Source organism: Plectropomus leopardus, chromosome 10 (assembly GCF_008729295.1).
Source record: "Plectropomus leopardus isolate mb chromosome 10, YSFRI_Pleo_2.0, whole genome shotgun sequence".
NCBI lineage: Eukaryota > Metazoa > Chordata > Actinopteri > Perciformes > Serranidae > Plectropomus > Plectropomus leopardus.
The window spans coordinates 19,118,543-19,140,527 of record NC_056472.1 but is presented as its reverse complement, the minus strand read 5'-3'; the positions used below and the strand labels follow the sequence as shown (position 1 = coordinate 19,140,527).

The window sequence follows — 21,985 nt, the reverse complement described above, 5'->3', positions numbered from 1 at the left end:
TAATGAGTAATTAGGAAATAATGCAACAAAGACAATAAAAAAATTACTTGGGCTTCTCAGTGATTAAAATCAAACAAGATAACAGAAGAAAAGTCTCAATAGGAATATTGATAATGCCAGCAAAATGTTCTTAACATTAAGGCTACAATTAAGACTGTACATAAAAATCACACAAGTATAGGCAACACAACAAGTAACACAACTGGCGAAGGAGGGAGGGAGGCACTGACGTCAATTTAGACCCAACAGATATTTACCAAACTACAATCAGCACTATACAGTAGTCTTGTTAGTCGGTCGGCTTTGGTGGTAAGTACTTTTTTGTCTTTGCTGCTCTTTTTTTGGGCTACTTTTAAAATTATATTTATATTCGATCCTATATTCTGTTTTTGTTTAATGGTAGGACTAATCTGCATATTTGGATTTGCGGAAAGAATAGGCCTACTTGTTGTTAAAACTGTTGATTGTAGGGTGAATTATTAGCCTGTAATTATGTTTTTACTAAGTTTAATAGACAGAATAGGTGTGTTGATATGTTTCCAAAATCGAGTAATGCATTAAGCTTCCACATGATCTTAACGGTTATATTTGAGAGAAATTTGTGTTTTGGGGTGTTACTGAAACACTCAAAAAGCTATATTAATCATGCAACTCGTTTTTTGTCTTTAATCTTTAATTTTATTAAAAATGTAATAAATGGCTGAATCAATATTGTTAGTAAACTAACTGATAATCAATAAAATCAGCTGTCCTGTGTTGCGTCTTATGTAGATGCTCCCGGTGCTCCTGAACATACCTGTGGCCACAGTGATTGTGCTGAGCTGCATGAGTGCCGTGCAGCTGCAGGACCAGAAGCCGGCTCACGTCGACCCCCTGACGGCCCACCGGTCCAATCCGCAGTGCTGGGACTCCTCCTCGGCTCTGCTGCTGGAGATGCGCTCTCCGAGGATCGCTGACACGGTGCCCGCCTTCTGGGACCTGATGGTGTTCCTCAGGGCGTCAGACAACAGCAAGCACACGGCGCTGTTCTGGGACCTGGCCCGGGTCTTCTGGGACCTCTATCTGGACTGCGTGCTGTCCAGGAGTCACGGCCTGGGGCGGAGACATGTCACCGCTGTGCACTCCCTCATCACTGACAGTAAGTGGTCATGATATTCATCTTAATGTTCGGAGCAGTGGTGGAAGAAGTATTCAGATCAGACTTTTACTTCAGTAAAAGTACTAATACTACCCTGTGAAAATACTCATACTGTAACAAGTTAAAGTCCTGCATTGAAAATAGCACTTAAGTAAAAGTAAGTATGATCAGGAAAATGTAGGCTACTGAAAGTATTAAAAGTACCCAATGCAGAAAAAAACATTTGACAAAAGCAAATCTAAAACACTCAAAATTACAAAATAATGATAATAATAAATAGAGAAAAAATATCTCCAAAGTTAAAATAATAGAAAAGAAAAAAACACCCTCAAAATGATTAAAAACAGATATACTTCTACTACATTACATTTATGTGACATTTTAAGATACATGGTCCAGAATATTAATACAAAATAAATCACCTAATAAATTATGATGCATTAAAATAGCTGGAGCCACTCAGCAGTACATAAAGTAGTTTAAAGCAAACCATGCATAATAACCTATACATAACATCTCCAAATTGTCCCTTTATTTTAGAATAAAGATGCACATCATGTTGAAAGCATTCACTAATTTTTGTAAAACAAATGATCATCAGCCTGAGACGTCTTCAGAAAAATAAGTGAAGTTTCAGTAATCTGTTTCTCTGTCTCTGTTTCTCTTCACTGACTCAGTCTACTCACTGTCATTACATGTGCATTTTACAGACATTTCCACTCCTATGCATTAATGCTGGTATCATTACACCAACTAAAGTGGAATCTATTGAGGAAGCAGATGCCTTACAATCCATTTACATATAAAAGGTTTGGGCAGTGCCTTAGCAAAAAGGGTCCAACAGTATTGATTAACACAGAAGTCTAATACAGATTCTTTTGTACTGAAGCTGCTGATTGACAATAATTTGCAAATGTTCAATATCTTTAAATATGACCACAATAGAGTGCCCCAGGGATGATGCTTTCTGGCCAGTCAATAGGATTTTTCCATTGGATTTTGAATTTCTGTAGAAAATGAAAGTTTGATACTTACACCTTTTGTTACAAGATAATCTTAATAAATGAACACCACACTGTAAAAACTGACAAGTTGATTTTACATAAAAACTCTAGGAAACCTGTTGCTTTGAAAAATGTAAGTAAATATCATTGTTAGTCTTAATTTGTGTTTACTTTACATCTAATTTTTAAGTTTACTTAAAATTTTGTCACATTTACTTAATTTTCAAAGTTTTAGCAACTCCAGTAAACCAAGTTTACTGTGCTATATATCTACATTCTGCTGATTGCAAACAGCCATCTTCATGCTTTCTTTAAACATGTTAATAAAACAGAATTCACAGATCTTGTAACTTCATCATTGGCTAAATCCTCTCTGTCATGGTCAAGTTAAGTCAGATTAACTTAGTTTACTGAAGTTGCTAAAACTTAGAAAGAGCCAAGTAATTTCAGTTGTCATTTTTATATTGCAACAACTTCACAAAATTAATAAAATACAAAGTGAACAATTAAACATAAAGTAAACACAGATGAAATAATTAGTTATATTAATTTTACTTTTTCAAGGCAATTAGTTTCCTAGATTATTTTAAGTTCGAGATCAACTCGTAAGATTTTACAGTGCACCTTTATCATTTCTAAAGCCCAAATGCAATCGCCAGAAGTAAAAAGCTAATAACAGGCTATAAACAAACCACACCACGGTTGCATGCTTTAACATTGCCGCCACAATGAGGCTTAAAGCTGTGGTCAGTGTGATAACCCTCTGCAGTCTCGTATAGTCCATGTGAGCAACTGCCTTTTTAAGACACATAAAAGCTTTAAAATTCACAAATGCGGTATTACTCTTGTATTTTATGGCATAGAACAAACTGTGAAAGTCTCTTAAACTCATGTGAACTACAGACCTTATTTCAGGCGTCCAACCTAAAAACCATTCGAAAAAACCCACGGACTAAAATGTGCAATTCTGCATTTAACTGATAACTTAAGTTGCTAGCTTTACATAGTCAGATGAATAGTACAAAATCAAATTAGTAAATTAAAAAATTTGTCTTATTTCTTCTGAAAACCCGAAAAAAACAAAATAACCAAATTGCAAGAAATGTTACCAAACAATTTGTTTGAAAAAAAAACCCCCCAAAAAACAAAAACGGAAAGGATTGTTTGAAAAATAGAAAAGAAAAATATATTTATAATTATAATAAACTTAAAGTAGTTAAAATTCACCGTTATTAGCTGCAACACTTAAATTGTGTGGATTGCATATTAATGGATAAATAATTGTAATCCAAAAAAATAATACACATTATTCTGAAATGGGTCACTGCATAATCACTACATTTAGTTAAAAAAAATGTAATGCTTGTAATAGAGAAGTCTACTTTTTAATAAAGTACAAGATCTGGGTGCTTTATTCACCTCTCATGGAAGTCTTGAATCACTCAAAATATACACCTCATCAAAGTGTGCGTGTGTGTGTTGTGTGTGTGTGTGTTTCCTCTATAGAGTCCTTCAGATTCAACAGCTCAGGAGCAAACTCACGGGCGTGGCTCAGTGTTAGAGTGAGACGCAGAGGACACTTCAAGACCCTGAAGACCGAACCCAAATCAAGCACACACTACCACTAATAATTTGTATTATTTACAGGTTTATTTAATGTTTTCTTCCCCACTGAAAAACTATAATATTTCACTATAATATCATGTCAGGTGGGTTTTGTTGACACACGTTACAAGGCATAAGGTGTCCTGATAAAAAAAAAAAAATAAAAAAAAAATAAGGGGCACCTTGACCCATACATCTAAATGTATATTTTCCATTAAGGTGTGTCTTTATATAAAAAAATAAATAAATACATCAAATCAAATAAATCAATAAATTGAAAGCACAAATTATTATTATTATTATTATTATTATTATTATTATTATTATTATTATTATTATTATTATTATTGCTGCCTGCAGTTTAATACACAGCAATTCAAAATAGTATTACACATTTGAACTATGTTTGATGTGCTTTTCGTAGTTTTTTTTTTTGTTGTTGTATTTTGTTTTTATATGCTGCTATATGATATGTCCCAATCAAAGTAATGTTTTAGGCTATGTGATGATGTAGGACTACATGGTCGTTTTTAAGTATAATAAATTTATGCATCATGGCTGCAAGTTGTATAGCCTATCCTTGAATATCCATAATACTATGAGACAGCGCATGTTCTAAAATAAATACATAAATAAATAAATGAGTAAAAACTAAATAAATAATCAAATAGCCTAATCTATCGATAAGTAAGTAAGTAAGTAAGTAAATGAATAATAAATAAATGACAAAACTAACATAATACACATTTTGTCATGATATAGATATAGGTTAAATTAGCAAAATAGACTAATTTGAGCTAATAAGCTGTTTTTATGACATGCTGACTGTATCTGTGCTTGTTGCTGGTGTCAAAGTCCAGTCAAGGCTCCTTATCAGGAAGCATGGAACTCCACTTTATGGGGTGAAATTCAAATCAGGGCACGTCTGCCACACAGTCACGTCTCAGATAACAAAAAGAGCCAATAGGAGCTCTGTGACTGATTTGGGATCACGTCAGGCCGCGCACGTTCTCTCTTTTTACTTTCGATTTGTGCTTCCTGCTTCTGAAGACTTGTTTTTAAAAATACTGCGTCCGAACTACTACGTCCTCGTTAAATTCGTGTAAAGACAGAAATAAGACCTAAATAAATACAGGCTACTGTTTATAGTCGTATGTTTATCATTGATTTCCAATCACCAGCGGCACTTTAATATGTTGAAGAGGACGACTAATATGCTGTTCGGTCAGACCTGCTGAAAACTTCACACAGGTAACAACACTGCGCAACACGTTTTTAGAGTGGATAAATGTTTTTTTTACTGCTTAAATAGAGCTGAAAATCAAATCAAAGTTTGTCGATGTTGGATAGTGACTGTGGTGTAGCTGTACGTGTTAATATGATCATGTGTCAACCTGTTGTGTTATAGTTGGAGGTAAGACACGTCTCCTTCTTTTCATGAGGTTTATTTTCTTGCAGACGAACTTTTTAACTTAACTGCCAGCACTGTTTATAGCACTTAGAAATCTTATAAATTAGGATATATATTTATGTTTTCACTTTGCATCATTAACTTTGGATTACTAATTTTTTAATCGATTTATCAGTCCAGATCAATGTACCATTACATCCCTAGTTACAAAAAGGGGTGTTGTGATACATGGGTATTGATGCAGTGTATTCCTTTTAAATGAAACAACAAATTGTTCAAAGGCATGAGCACAAAATAAAAATCCAGTATAAAATAATGCAGCTACATAATATGTGAACATGATGTGCTCTAACGATGTGCTGCTGAAGCATTACATACTATGTCATGACTGGTCAGAGATAAACGTAGAATTTTTTTGAATAGATTAGCTCCATTGTCATTGATACCTAATCCAGCTGTCCTTAAAAGCAAATCACAAAAAAATACCATCCAGTATTAACAACATTTATATCTGTGATCAGTGAGGAACAGCTGACAAGGCTTTTTATACTGTTACTTGTCAGGAAATAATAATGAAACCAGTGGTTGGATCTGTCCTGTATTCCTCTTTTAGCACACAGAATGGATTTCCAGAAGCTGCTGTTAGAGGTAGGGAGGGCCCTGGGTAAGGACGAGGTGAAAGCTTTAGCATTTCTTTGCACTGACCTCCTGGGCCGAAGCCCGACCTCGGTGGAGTCGGCCAGTGACCTCTTCTCTCGCCTGGCGCATCAAGACCACCTTTCTGCTGAGCGACCACACCTGCTGACTGAGCTTCTCCTCAGCATCCAACGCCCCACCTTGATTCGTGACCTCAAGCTCACAGACCAAGCATCTACAACCACAAACCTCATCTCTCCTTTCAGGTGCAGTGCCTACAGTTTACTGTTTAAGGAAATGATTAGGCATGATTTAGTTCACAGAGAAACCTTTGGAAATACATTCAAATAATTTTGAGCTTGTGAAACAATGTATGCAAATAATTCTGTCTGTTGTGTATCACAATTTGTAAAGAACTCATTTTGCATGAGAAAGTGTGTGACTGTAGAAAAGATGTGTCTCTGCAGAAACAAATTGTAGGATGTTTTTTGCACAACTTTCATCGACAGTGACATTACACAAAATTTTCTGTGAACATGTAAGTACAGATTCAAAGCAGAAATCACAGACACACAGATTTAAGACAAAAGCATTAAGTTTTGCCCTGATTTCACAGCCACAAGCAGAGCCAAAATTTGTTCTTGTAACTTAAATATGAGTTTGCAAGTTCAGCTTTGTGTGCTGAGTTTCATTCACAGTTTTGTTTTAAATCTGCTTTGCAATGTTGACAAAAAATATGCTTTTTTCCTATAGTGACACACTACAGTGACCTATGTCCAGTAAAGCACAAAGCCTCCTTTGACAACACTGAACATTTTTAATTACTTTTTATGTTTTTCAGGAAGCTGCTGTACGACCTATCTGAGGAGATTACTGATGACGACTTGAAAGATGTGAAGTTCTTGTTAGTCAAAAAGCTGCCTCGTAGAAAACTGGAGGAAAATGTTGTAAGTGTATCTTCAGAGCATCGATGTTTGAAAGCCATGAGTTAGATGGTGTTTTGGGCAACCAAATTATATTTAATTTATAGTACTACAGTGTCACTTGTTTGATTTATCACACACACAGAAATAATAAATAAGTTCTGAAGTTAATTATGTCTGATTTTGAATTCTGCTTCTGCTATAAAATATGCATCATATTACCTCATGGTGATAAAAAGTGTAACTGTAAATCTGCTTTACTCTTCAGACTACACTGGAGGTCTTCCTGGAGATGGAGCACATGGATCTCATCAGTGACACTAATCTAGACTTACTAGAAACCATAATTAAGGCAGTGTGTCCCATGCTGCAAGACAGGATTGTCCGGTTTAAAGCACAGCAGGGTAAGCTACAGAAAAACTGTATATGCACATTCTACTTGTAACGCTAAATGCAGAGATGAGGAACCAAAAGCAGACCGTGGAGACAGCAGGTTTACTTTCAGAGTTTACTTCAGAAGTCAGAGTGGTGAGGTAAGGACAGCAGCACAGGAAACAGCTGAGATACATGGGGAAGGATGTGATGCGTCATGTTTGCAGTGCAGAGCAGGTTGTTTTTACGCACTACACAGACTCTTTGCACGATGTTGCGCCAGCTTCACTTCAGAGTGTCAGTGTGTGAAAAGATTTATGTCCATTAACGTCCAATAATGTACATGTTCACACACATTTGATTACAGTAACAGTTAATCTCTCATTCTTCGTATGATTAATATTTCGCTTCCTTATATTTGCAGATATTTGCACACATTACTATTGATTACCTTGTGTCATTTTTATCTACAGTAACTCAGACCAGCCCTGTCGCTGAAGAAACGGGTCGACCAAGGGCTATGACGTATCCTTTTGAACCAAATCAAGTATGTTCCTTTGAATCCCTGTATGTTTCAGTGACACGTATCTACCCTGATACTATTACCACATCTCTGCAGCATCACGCAACATTTTACTGACACTTTATTCTCTTTGCATAAGCCACTTGTTGCAATGTCCTTTTCTTCTTGTTGTTTATCAGGCCCCCCAGTCTTTAGATCCTGAGAGGACTACCTCATGTGAAATGTCAGGTAAAAAGACAGTGATTCTACAGTATATCTGTATTTCAAATAGGTAAATAAATACTCCATAATGTGCTTTGCTTGTATGAAAGCAATCACTCTGTGAGATGTACATTTCTTCTTCAAATGAGCAGTATCTTTAAACATTTTTAGGTCCACCTTACTTTTCTTGTCATTATAAAGTATTTTTTTCCTCATAAATATAATTTAGTGTCTCATAATTATGAAATACAAAATTATAAAACAAATAAAAAACTTAGATGATGGACTTTTTTCCTTCAAATGACAGAAATGAGCACCCACACTTACTTTGGGTATCTGAATTTTCTTCTACTCTCAAGTCTCATGTCTAATTATTACTATAAAAATGCCACATTGGCTCACACTGAACATTATGTTTTGTTTTTAATCATTTGAGAATTATAAACCTGATGTCCCTCTTCTCAGATGAATTCAGACCGTTGGCTGAGGTGAGAATCATGTATTAGAAGTTATATGACAAATAAACGCTGACATTTCTTTGTGCCTTTTAATGAAAACTTCCTCTGTGTCGCACACAGTCTTCCATGAATACCTCCAACACCTCTGTGGGTGAGTCTTGCATCAGGTTGTTTGTCTCACGATTTAAACATTTTAATTGCAGTGCAGCAGCTGAATTTCTCCCAAATTCTCTTTTGTCTTTTCCTAGATTTTCCAAATGTATGTCATGGTGTAGATGAGTTTACGGCTCTGTCACATTCAATGGGGGGTTTAAGCACTGAAAGTGGATATGCCTCCTTGAAAGGTCGTTGTAAGTAGTTTCTGTGTTAAGCTATCAATAAAACAACATGTTGAACTTTTTAATTATTTTATTATATAAATGTTTATTTTTATCTTTGCTGAAAATCATTGCCCTACCACCCTACAATCATCTGTCCCATAGTGAGTATCGAGGTTTCGGAAATGCCGCCTCAAGAAAACAAGGCCTCCCCTGAAAAGCAGATCACAAACACAAACGTGGAGGTGCGTGCTTTATTATTTCTTCTACAATTTCATGTGGGATTTAGTGGCGTCTGACAGTGAGGATTGCAGATTACAACCAGCTGAAACTTCTCCCAGTAAGAATTCCTTTTGTGCTTGTTGTTCACGAGGTTCTTACTAGGAACCAAATTACCAATAGAGGTCTCTTCCTCTCCAAAACAAATGTTCTTGGCGATTTAAACCGATAAAACCACAGAATGAAGCAGTTTTATATTACATATCAGCATTGCTCTTACCTTGTTTGACTATTTGCAGATGGGCTAACCTCGCGCCTGTGCTCACCTTTTTTCACTGATTACTTCAGGGGGTTTTTCCTGGGTGCTGAATTACCCACAGAGGTCTCTTTCTCACCAAAACAAATGGACCTGGTGACTTAAACTGCTAAAAATACTGAATAAAGCAGAGCCATGTCTGTGTTTTTCCCATGCTGCTAACTTTAGTGGCTGATGAGAAAACACAAATGGCCCTATCTAGAGCCAGTGTTTAGTTTGTCAGTTACGGGCTACTGTAGAAACATGGCGATGTCCACAAACAAGGACCTGCTCCTTATGTAGATATAAACTGCTCATTCTGAGGTAACGAAAACACAAAAATTCTTATTTCAGGTGATTATATACTAAAGAGAGCATACTAATCATATTCCATTTCTGCCAACATATCCCCCTAAATCCCACATACTAGACCTGTAATATCTTGTTTGAATGTGTAAATTGTGGCAACATAAAAGTTTTACACTGAATCCTGTGCTGCGTTTCTGATTTATCTCTGTAGGATTTGGGAACATATCCTATGACTGCAGCAAAGAGAGGTATCTGCTTGATAATAAACAACTACAACTTCACTAACTCCATAAACGGTCTCCAGAAGCGGGAGGGGACAGTGCATGATGAAGGTGTGTCTAATTAACTTTTGGAAATCTCAAAATATGAACCGGTGCATGTTTCTCATTCCTGCTCTGGCATGTTGATGCATGTTTCTATTTACAGTCATCTGTGTGTCTTCCAGAGTGTCTGCACAAGGTGTTTGAATGGCTCGGCTTTGAGGTAGAGGTACATAGAGACTGTATGACTGAGAAGATGCTGTCCCTGATGTGTGAGCTCGGCAGGAGAAACCATAGTCAGATGGACTGTCTCGTATGCTGCATTCTCAGCCACGGCAAGGAGGGAAGTGTGTATGGTGTGGACGGCCAGACAGTCAAGATTAAGGACCTGAAGGAACCTGTCAATGCACTTAAGTGCACCTCTTTGGCAGAAAAACCCAAGCTGTTTTTCATCCAGGCCTGCCAGGGCACCTGTGAGCAGACGGCTGTCTCCATCGAGGCTGATGGTCCTTCGCTTCGTTATGTTTGCAACGATGCTGTCAAAGCTAACGAGTCTATCCCATGTGATGCAGATTTCCTGCTGGGAATGGCCACCGTTCCTTCTTTTGTCTCTTACAGAGAGAGGAAGAATGGCACGTGGTTTATTCAGTCGTTGTGCCAAAATCTTGTCAATATGGTGCCAAGGTCAGTGAAACAAAATATCACCTTTTGTTGCATGATGTGATTTTTTTTTTTCAGTGGAGGAAAGTAAATCTACACGAGTACCATTTGAATAGAACTTTAAGGTCCTGAGTTGTCAAGTCAAAGTTTGTTATAGCCCAAAAAAGAGGGAAGTGTGTATGGTGTGGACGGCCAGACAGTCAAGATTAAGGACCTGAAGGAACCTGTCAATGCACTTAAGTGCACCTCTTTGGCAGAAAAACCCAAGCTGTTTTTCATCCAGGCCTGCCAGGGCACCTGTGTTTGACACCTGTAATGCATACAATAATGAATGGCATCAGCAAAATGTAAAAAAAAAATAAAGAATTGTTAGTTGAGTATTTACACTTTATGCTACCTTTGTACCTCTAATCCACTACGTTAGTGGGAGATATCATACTTTTTACTTACTTTACGCATTTGACTGATTTTACAATAAAATATACAATTAATTTTTATTGATTTGACTACCCAGCACTGTGTAAAATAATTTAAATTAACACCACAGCAACCATTGAGTTTAAATTACAGTAATCCAATAATATAAAAATGTACACTGACAGAGGCCATTCAGCAATGTAAAGGCACATTTACTTTTGATAGTTAAAGTACATTTTGTTGCTACTGCTATACTAAAATGATTTTATTTGTATTTTTATTGTTATTGACACTTTTCTTCGTCTACCTCTAATTTTACCAACCTTAACGATATGTATTAGGTTGAAGTTGGAGACTAACAAATTATAATTTTTTTTGTAATTTTTTAGTTCAGTATCTCATAGTATTTTTTTTTTCCAGGGGTCATGACCTTCTGTCCATCCTGACCAAAGTGAATTCAGATGTTAGCCAGAAGACTGATTGCCACGGTAAAAAGAAGCAGATGCCTCAACCAGCTTTGACACTCAGGAAGAAAGTGATCTTTCCGAAACCCGAAGCTCTCGCCCCCAGCCTGTCGCACTGCGCACAATAACCTGACGCCTGTTTGATTGACTCACTCATCAGACTCATCCCTGAGACAAAAGTGTTCACAGTTTTAAAACTGCCAGATACACTCCATTAAGGTTTAAAAATATTTTCGTGATGACACATGATGCAAAATGAAGTAGATAAATTTGTCACATTATTTTTTTTTTTCTAAGGATATCCTTTGGGGGCTTTATTGGACAGGATAGACATAGCGTGAAAGGGGGAGAGCGAGGGCATGACATGCAGCAAAGGGCCGAGGCTAGACTCGAACCTGTGGCAGCTGCCACAAGAACACAGCGTCTGTTCACGGGGCGCCCGCTCTACCAACTGAGCCACTGGGCACCCCGTTATTTTTATTTTTATACCTGCTATGATACATACAGAGGTCAAACCCATTTGTCCACTGTAGCTGTTATTATATCCTTTCTTTTTCTTTTCTTTAAAGATTTTTTTTTTTGGGCATTTGTGGCCATTATTAGATAGGAAAGATGGAGAAATGACAGGAAACGGGTACAAAGCAAATGTGTATCACCAAATAATGCTAAAAGAGTCAGTCTTCTGACATTTTGCACAAAAAATGATTTATAATTGACAGAATATTTAATAATGGAATTAATTTGCAGACTTTCATTGTTGAGTGATGAGAAATAATCCAGTCTATACATGTGACGTCTTAAAATAAAAGTATTCTCTTGAGAAGGGACAGGCTTGTCCCTGTAATTTTCTGGTCTCACAGCATAGATATTATCTACATACTGTGTGTATGAGGTCCACTCAAGGAATTACAATCTAGAAAAATAATAAATTATTTATTATTACCAATGATAATAATAATGATGATGATAAAAAACAAAAAATTAAAATGAATAACTAATACAAATAAAATTGAATAATATTAAGCAGCCTATTATAAAAGTTATTGTAAAACATTAGTGGGAAGTCAGATTGCTACAGTTGTGTTTCTTGTCTCAAAGGATAGATAATATACACATATTGTGTGGATAAGGCCCCTTTATCAAAACTTAAAAAAAAAAGAAAAAGTTATTGGAAAGCTCATCACGTTAATTTGTTTATTGTATTAGCTGACACCTAGGCAACAAGCTAGTCTTCCTGGGGTCTAAGACAACATAACAGTATATCACAACAGAAACAAATAAAAGTAAACAATAAAATAAATCATTGAAATTAAAATAATTATAATGATAGTTACATGATAACATCATCATCATCATTATTATTATTATTATTATTATTATTATTATTATTATTATTATTATTATTATTATTATTATTATCGCAACAATTACCATTTATAATAAAACAAGATAAATAAAGAAAGAAAATAAAAGACTGTATAATACTGCATTAAGCATTTATACTGCTGTGTTTTGAATTATTTTTTGGAATAAATTGAGTGTAATCCAGCAACATAAAACTGCTGTAACTGTGAGGCGCCGCTGAGCTCCAGCACCAGCAGGGGGCGGTAAACAGTTTGTCTCCACATACAGGAGGCTACTGACCCGCTGCTGACCCGGATGTTGATATGACGTTAAACTGTACCGGCCAGGTTACAATGAAGAGTTGTTAGCATTTCAGGCCACTTTATTTTCGGCTTTAAAACAAAACCAGATGCCCAGAAATAAACCTCAAAGTGCTGTCTGAGATATTTTCCAGTTACCCGATTTATAATATTTAATCATCCCGCAAGGAAAACGACAAAAAACTGTAAACATGTCTCAGGAGGGATATCAATCACCAGCAGTGAAAACCACCGCAGACACGAGGTTCGTTGATTTATTGCTAATTTAAACGTATTGCTGTGAATTAAAATAGACCTGTTGACAATATTTCACAAATTCAGCCAACGCCAAGTGTTTAAATAATAATAATAATGACGCTACGTATGTAGTTATGATAAAATAAACGCTGTAAAGTTTCTTAGGTAACGCTGTTCATTCAGTGACAGGCAGCTATCATAATGAGTTTATTACTCTTCTGTTGTTAAAATAACTGTTTTAGCAAGTAGCGTTAACGTTAGCTATATTGTAAGCGGTTATTTTTTTTGTTAGTTAGCTAATGTTTGCTGGTAACGCTAATGGCAATTAACGGAGGTTGAACTGGGTGTTTATTTAATGTATTTGCCACCAGAATGGACCTCATTTAAGATATATTTCTAAAATAAAACACTCGACAGATAACTTTTCGGAGGGTCACTGTTAGCATTAGAGAAGATGTACTTTTAATTGGATGTCGGAGCTAACTGCGTCAACGGCAGAAAGCTACCGACACACTGATTAGCTTAGCAGGCTAACGAGCAGTGTTTTAGTGTTGATGCTTAAAACTCCGCGTCCAGTTTTTGGTGATTCTTGAGTTAAATGTGCAGAACAATAAGCCACAGTACTCCCATATGTCATCGTGTATCTGATGATTTAAAAGACATCTGTTTGTTGTAGCAAAATATAATAACTATGATATCTTACACACTGTCAACGTGAGTTATACTTTTGGCAACCACTATTTTGTCACCAACAAATTTTTATCTCAACCCAAAAACTGCACTTCGGTGACTTTAATGTATTTTTTTTTATTGCTATAGTTTTTATGACAGACTCTTATTTTCAGCATCATAGCATGACCGTTTTTTTTCTTTTTTTTTTTTTTAATGTTTTTTTTTTTAATAGATCTGTTTTGGGGTCTGAATTGGATTGATTATATCCCCAAACAAACAAAAATAATGGTTGGAGCAAGTTGACAAATGACAAGTGATGTCGATTCCAAGTGTATAAGTTAATGCTGCACAATTCATCTAAATAGTATCAAAATTGCAATATTGAGAAGTGTAATATCCAAATTGCAGGAGCTATTTTTTTTTTTTTTTTTTGATAAAGGTAAAATGTTTAACTTACTATGATAAATGAAGCACTGTGGTGCTACAGAGATGCCCTAGCCTACAAATCATATTCCAGACATAGTTGCAAATTGTAAGCGCTTTTCTTTATCGATCATTTGTTTATTTTATTTACATAATAGAAAGCAACAATAAAGAAAAGAATAAATAGTACAAGGTTGTGGTAGAAGTGTAAGTATAGTATATGGTTAACAAATAAAATACGCAAAATCACTGTGAACATGTGATTTGAATGATCAAAGAGGTATCATTCTTGAATCAAGCAAGATATTTTGACAGCCGAGCTTTTTGAAGGCTGTTTCTGTACATGGACAATGACAGAAAAATCCAGTAAATTAACATTTCATCTCATTCCATAAGACCACTCCACGATATTTGACAGAAAACTGACCACGGGAAGTGTTATGTAGAGGAGTATGAACATAACATAATCGATTAATTGTGATTTTTTTTAAAAACGGCATAAAAACATTGCTTATACCTAACAGTATTGTTAAAAAATCCACAATCAAAGCTCACAGCAACATGTATTGTATTGTCTGACAGCATTGCATAGCCTATGAATCATATCAAGATGAAACACTTTGAATATAACTGAATACTACTTGAATATAGCAATAATTACAATATTATTTTATGTTATTGACATTTTGTCCAGCCCAAGTGTAAGTGCAGAGAGCCTGCGGCAGAAGCTTTCTGTTGTTAGAAAAAATCGGCAGCTTACATTTCATATGCGTTTTATTGAAACTGAATGACCTGCTGACCTTTCCAGACCAAAGAGCTAGATGGTGCTCGCTGCTACACTTACATGAAAATCCTTCAATGTTTTGTTTCTTTTAATGCGTATAGACTTCACTTGTCATCCCCATTTTTTAAATCAAACCACCATGAAATGTAGAAAGTTCTTACTAGTCTGCAATATTACAGACATATTTAAAATGAAAAGAAAATGCTTGGAGACCTCGATTATTTGTCAGTTTCACAGTGGGACACCCTTAAGCTCTTGCAAAACGTTTTTCACATCTTTGTCAAATCTGGACATTAAACACTAAAGGGAAAGTAGAAGATGTGCAGCCTAGATGTCTTATATTGTGACCAGTAAAATAGAAAAGCTCTATATGGTAGGGCTGTACAATTTTTCAAAAATATTATAGCAATATGACAGAGTGCAATATGACAGAGGGCAGGAGCTGCAATTTTTAGATACATTTTCTGGACAATTGAAGCACTGTGGCACTACAGAGATGCCCCGGCCTGAAAATCGTATTCTGAGTGCAAGGGAACATGCTTGCATTGTATGGATCACATAATAACTTTTTTTTCATTAAAAATTAAATGCAAAAATTATCACCCCAAAAATTGTCTCTGCAATATCTGTAAAATAAATAAATAAAAAATGCACTCTAATTTTTTAAAATTCAGTTAAAAAGACCTGTTATAGATAGTACCTCTATAAAAAATCATTTATAGAGTTTTCTTTTTTTTTTTCTTTTTGATTAGGATGTATTGAAATGTGTTAAAGAGTTTTCGAAATTTATGTTAATTCCATTTACAAGACAGAGATATTATTTACATTTCCAAATTCATTACAGGTTAATTTATGAGGTAGCATTATATTTTGCAAGAGGTTTCATTTTTTCATGGTTACTGAATGTATCTTGACAACAAATTGAAACCTTTCAGGGTACTGCGATAGATTCATTAGAATAAGCTGCTAGTATCTGTTGACAAAATGAATTATTTGTCTAAATGCTTTTAAAAGTATAAGTATTGACATATCACTTTTATTCTGCAGTAAATTCTCCATTCTGTCAATTGTTTCTTGCATTTGCTTTAATTATTTATGCTCTGTAAACTTTCCGGGTTTGCTGCGTCTTCCCAGTTAACCGTATGTGGACGCTTGTTTAATACATGCAGCTTGAATGCGAATGAATCGCAGAGGACCAACCCCGGGAAGACGCCTATACAAATCCTGCATGAATATGGCACCAAAAGTGGTAACCTCCCCGTGTATGTGATGGAGAAGACTGAAGGAGAGGCTCACCAACCCAGCTTCGTCTTCAGCGTGAAAATTGGAGAAGTTGGCTGCACGGGTGAGTTACAGTCTCACCTCCTGCTGCTGTGCTGATAGCTGCCTGTCACTGGATGAAGCGTTTTTGTTTGAGTTGAAAATCATACACTGATAATTCAGAAAGAGCACTCCAGCCTGCAACATTATTATTTGTCACTTCTTTTTTTTTTGTCAGGTGCATCTCTTAACTGCAGCACAGTCCTAAATATATCCTCTATATGCCGTGTTTTTTTTAACTGAGGTGTCTCGTCTCAGGGATAGAACAGTGCAGTTCAAGAGAAGAGGATGAGAAGCATTTGCAAAGCTGTCAGTGTTGAGGTGATGAGAAATAATCCAGTTTTTACATTTGACATCTTCAAATAACAACATGTACTTGAAAAGGGACAGATCTGTCTCCTTTTTTTTATATGTTCTTTCTAGTGTTAACCATTATTTCCTGGAACATAAGACACTATAAGTGACTTGAGGTTATGGGCTTTTTTATTGGATTGTGAAATAATATTTTTAAGACGCCATATCACCTGTAGTGTTTTGTGTGTCCGTTATTGTGTTTTGTTTCAGGGCAGGGTCCCAGTAAAAAGGCTGCTAAACACCAGGCTGCAGAGGCTGCCCTGAATATTCTGCAGATAGACGCTGGGACAGTGTGAGTAGAAGTTAAGTGATTGTTAAAAAACAATTATTGGCAACAATTATTATAATCGAAAAAATCAAATACAAACTTAGAAGGTGCTCTCAATAATAATATATACACAAAAAACAGCTCTCTGCTGTAAGGCACCATTTAAAGGTACCAACGTATTATTTGAGTGGTTCTTGTAACGAATCAAAAAAAAAATTCAAAAGGGGTTTCAATATCTAATCAAAGTTTATGTTATTATATTATAATAATAATAATAATAATAAATAATAATAATAATATATTTTGTTTTACTCCTCTTTTGTTTCTTTCTTTTCCTCTCTCCTCTCTTCCCTCTCTTCCTACTTTTATTTGAGTAATTAATACAGTTTGATGAAGTTATACTGTTTTCCCTCCTTCACCTGGATGTATTTTGTAAACTATGATCCTATAGGTGGGCAGTGTTGGAATGCAATATATACATCAAATATATCAAATGTGAATACTTTGCATCAATGACAGTAAACTGAATTTATTTGTCATTTAGACTTTTAATTGGGCAAAATTAACCACTATCATATCAACTTAATAACTCCCAATAATAATGACTTTATTGATATAGCACCTTTAAAAACAGAGTTTACAGCCTTTTGACAAACAAAGCAAAGCAGAATTAAGATACCCCAGAGGCCATGTGAAAATAGAGGCCAAACTGTAATGCTGAACTAAGGCAAGACAAAACTGAGGTAAAACTAGACAGGAGATAAGATGCAGTAACATGGAAGAAAGACGACAGACGAAAAGGAGAAATAGAGATAAAAACTAATAATAGTAATAATAATAATAATGACAATGATGATAATAAGAATCAGGACAGAATAAATAGATAAATAAATGTAGGGGGTGCCCAGGTGCTCGCCTGGTAAAGCGGGCAGCCCATGTACAGAGGCCATGTCTTCGCCGTAGTGGCCTTAGTTTCAACTCTGACCTGCGGCCCTTTGCTGCATGTCATCCCCCTCTCTCTCTCCCCTTTCACGCTGAATCTGTTCTATAACTAAAAAAGGTAAAAGCCAAAAAAAAAAAAAAAAAAAAACTGAGGCAAATTGATAAATTATAATGGGCACTGTTCACTGTTTTCTGGGACCATTAATTTTTGAAATTATAATCAGACTAGTAAATAATGAAAATATATTTTTTTTTTGCTGCAGCCCTAAGTTGAGTTTGCCAAAACCTTATTAGCCTTTGCCACGCCATGTTGCCATGCATACATCGTAATGCTTTTCTGGCGGCCTGCAGTAAGCGTTAATCTGCTGCAGCTGTGGTAACTGCTTTGATGTAATTCCCAACAGAAACGTTCCTGTGAAGTCTGAGAGTAACGGCGTCGCAGCAGAAACAAACAACCATCCCAACTCAGTGGGGATACTGCAGGTGTGAAAATCAGGGCTGTGCTTGTGGTTTTGATTTGCGCTGTGGGTATGTGCGTGTATGTCTTGTCTGTAATTGTATATGAAAAAAAATCATGTGTATATCTATTTGATAATTTTCAGATTAAAGTGTAAAAAATATAAGTAGATAAAGCTTAAAAAAATGTATCCAAACAGGAGTTAAAAATGGTTTCCATTGACTAAAAGTGTAAATAAAACTGGCATTCAGCAATAGCACTGTGCCCTGTATTATATACACAGTGAGTATTCTGAAGTACAATACAAACTCTGATTTTTCATTTCAGGAGTTGGCATTGCAGAGAGGATGGCGTCTTCCTGAATACACAGTTTTAATGGAGGCTGGTCCACCACACAAGAGAGAGTTCACTGTTACTTGTCGAATGGAGTCCCTGTCAGAGAAAGGCACGGGCGTTTTTGAGACATTTGTGTTAAATCTTTTAAAGTGACTGCAAGAATTGTTCATCCTGTTCTTACTCTCTTGTCTTGTGTTTCAACAGCTATAGGAAATTCAAAAAAGGCAGCGAAAAAGGCAGCTGCAGAGAAAATGGTTTCAAAGCTTCAAAGTCTGTCAGGCTGCTCTGAAATCACATGGGTACATGAAATACTTCTCGCCTTTGCGAATTGACCGCTGGAGGCATCTGCAACATTTCTGAGTTGAGTGTCTTTTAACTGTGCTGTTTCTCTGTTGCATTTCATTCTCTAGACCCCTAAACCGAGCGTCCGATTTGAGAACTTAAGGAATTCCTCATCTGAGAATATATCTTTACTGAGAAGAAACCCGCTGAGCATTCCCAACACAGATTATATTCAGATGATGTTGGAGCTGTCCATGGAGCAGGGATTTGAGGTCACATACTTCGACATAGGTGAGGCACCTAACACTATAGTGATGTTGCTTTGGTTGCTAAGATACAGGGTGCTACTCATTCAGCTAATGTGGCTCCTCACTTCTCTCACTATAAAAGGAAAATACCTGAGGCTGCTGCTCCATTTCTGGCTATAGATCTATTGTAGTGTAGAAGAAGAAAAAACACCGCCAATAGATAATTAAAATTAGTCTGTAACAAAAAAGAAAATGGACACAAGTGATTAATGAAAGCAGCTACAGTATGGATATTTTAAATTAAGCCTTTAATTTGCATTAAAAGTCTGCAGGTACAGTAAGTTTTTCCTCTTCAGACTCAGACAGATGATATAGGACCTGATTGTAAGCACAGCTTTGAAAAACAAATATTCCAATAGACTTTAATTTTTCTCAGGTTTTTGACAGATTGACTTGGAAGAGAGCAAAAAAGCACAAAGCTGCTTGTTTTGGAGTGTTTTTATCATTTGCTGCAGACAAATAAAAAAGCCACAAATGACTTTTTTTTTCATGAGTTGCAGAATTTTTTGTACAAATACATTGTGTCTCCTATCACTTTTTTTCCCTTTTTGCCTCTAACGCGATGCAGCGGCAGGAGGACATTTTTGGATTAGCAGTAACCAGAGATGGAAGTAGGTCAGTCCGATGTGGTACTCTGTACCACTAGAAAAATTGAATGCTGGCTGACTTAACCAGCTTGATATTCGATATTCAAATTTCCCAGATCAATAACTCTTAAGTAAAATGTTAATAAAACACAAATGACATTTTCATTTTCATCAAAATAAGCCATCATCCAAGCTGGACTGACATTGCTCTCTAAATGCAGCCAGCTGTGAGACAAGTGCATAGGGACAGTTTATAAAGTTCAACACAGAAAAGAGATCCCACAAAAATATTCAGTAACTTTACTCCTAAAGTAAGGGGTTCACAAAATTACTGCAAATATCAATTTCTCCTTTGCGTGTGTGTGTACTTGTACTTTTTGGGAAAATATTCAACAAATTCACTTGAAACAGTGTCCCCAAATATTAGGTAACTACACTCTGATATCAATAAAACAAAAATACAAACAGTAATGCTGGATTGCATGTCACTAACAATGAAAACTACTACACAGAAAGATAATTGCTGACTAGAAATATATTTAATGGGTAATGCAGACAAAATTTGACCATAGTACGAAAAAATGTGGTTCGGAAGATTTTGCTGGAGGATGGGACGAAGCATAGTAAGCTTAATGGAGGCACTCAGAGAGAACGCTGCATCATTATTTTGTGCTGGTGGTGGCGTCTTGTAAAGTGTTACTGTACTTTGCAGACGAGCTGACGGTGAACGGCCAGTACCAGTGCCTGGCAGAGCTGTCCACCTCCCCGGTCACCGTGTGCCACGGCACCGGCATTTCCTGTAGCAACGCTCACAATGACGCAGCACACAGCGCCCTCCAGTACATCAAGATCATGGCCTCCACCAAGTAAAACCCGCACTGTCTGCTTCACCTGTATCGTCACATGTATAAGCTGATGACCAGTCACGATGAGGCTGTAGATCGTTCTTCCCACTAGTCTTCCTGGCCGTGGACAATTTGAGGTCAAGGTATGTTTTTATAATTATGTGTATGACAAAGCAGATCATGCTCAACAATAACTCCACGTACACTGACTCGAAGTAGGCAGCTTTAGAGCAGTCTTTGTGAGAAGACAAACTCTCTCAGTATTAAGAATCAAATATAAATGAATTGTTGTCTTCACAGAACTATCATGTTTTACTTGAACTGTCCGACATATTTAAGAAAAAGTATGCGTGTTAATGAAGTAGGAGCAGTGAATAATATGAAGCACTTCCTTATCATAGTTGTACATGTTTATCCACATTTTTTTGTGTTGCTTTGGTGGAATTTTTTGACTCCTCTTTAGTCAGGGTGCAGATATTTTGAAGTTGCATTTTTTTTTTATTTCAGTTTTCTCTGTAGCTATATATTGAGCCAATAGAAGATCTTAAACGTTTAATTTGTTTTTATAAATACCTGCCTTTCAGTTAAATCCTAAAATGAAAGTGAATCGAAAGAGAGATTATTTTGTGTTATATTTGAAAGGATAGTCTGTATTTTTATCTACAGATGCGTCAAATTATTTTTTTTCTTCCATGTGTCAGTATGCAACCTACAGTACCACCGCTTTGTTGGACTTAGATTTAATATGTTACTTCATATTCCCATCCTGGTGGTCTGTTGCCATTTTTTTTGCAGTGTGCCTCAAAATACCTTGTTATATATTTAATAAATTTACTGACTGCTGTCCTCTGCTGTATGAAGTGAACTCTGGTAAGAGAATAGCAACATGTGTGTGAACCCATAAAATAAACACTAACTGTTAACAAGTGTCGGTTTGTCATCTACATGTCAAAAAACGCCATACTACAGCATGTGGAAGAAGATTATAGAACAGCATGTTGAAAATTGGTCCAAAAAACACATCAATGTTGAAAAAAGTCATAGTATAAAAACGCCATGTGGAAAAAACGGTCCAAAAGGTAATTGTTCCAAATGTCGAAAATATTGTTTCCGAAAGGTTGCCACTGTATCGGCGGTTTGTCACTTGATCTTTGGTGTCAGTCTAATATCCGATGTTTTTATGGGTGCATGAACGAAGTTCTTTTATCTCCTTCACACTCGCACTGTCACTTTTGGGGGAGGATAATTGATCTATTTATATATTCACAGTTGATCAGATCAATAGATAAGAGGA

General features: G+C 36.1%; 3 protein-coding genes across 3 annotated transcripts; all 3 read left to right on the top strand.

The window, feature by feature from the left end:
- Positions 1-771: 771 nt before the first annotated feature.
- On the top strand, positions 772-3,770 carry LOC121949144 (protein FAM237A-like). Its single transcript, XM_042494760.1, has 2 exons — positions 772-1,138; positions 3,649-3,770. The coding sequence occupies exons 1-2, from the start codon at positions 772-774 to the stop codon at positions 3,768-3,770; spliced, it is 489 nt and encodes a 162-aa protein (XP_042350694.1).
- Positions 3,771-4,781: 1,011 nt separating this feature from the next.
- casp10 (caspase 10, apoptosis-related cysteine peptidase) lies at positions 4,782-12,036 on the top strand. The gene is made up of 13 exons (XM_042495242.1): positions 4,782-4,998; positions 5,772-6,060; positions 6,636-6,741; positions 6,986-7,121; positions 7,563-7,636; positions 7,792-7,840; positions 8,279-8,301; positions 8,392-8,422; positions 8,520-8,621; positions 8,754-8,833; positions 9,623-9,743; positions 9,857-10,355; positions 11,169-12,036. Exons 2-13 carry the CDS (start codon positions 5,780-5,782, stop codon positions 11,338-11,340), a joined length of 1,674 nt encoding a protein of 557 aa, XP_042351176.1. The 5' UTR covers positions 4,782-4,998; positions 5,772-5,779; the 3' UTR covers positions 11,341-12,036.
- Positions 12,037-12,733: 697 nt separating this feature from the next.
- Positions 12,734-21,614, top strand: prkra (protein kinase, interferon-inducible double stranded RNA dependent activator). Its single transcript, XM_042494780.1, has 8 exons — positions 12,734-13,120; positions 16,162-16,337; positions 16,877-16,958; positions 18,281-18,359; positions 18,661-18,778; positions 18,874-18,968; positions 19,080-19,242; positions 20,559-21,614. Exons 1-8 carry the CDS (start codon positions 13,068-13,070, stop codon positions 20,714-20,716), a joined length of 924 nt encoding a protein of 307 aa, XP_042350714.1. The 5' UTR covers positions 12,734-13,067; the 3' UTR covers positions 20,717-21,614.
- The last annotated feature ends 371 nt before the right edge of the window (positions 21,615-21,985 follow it).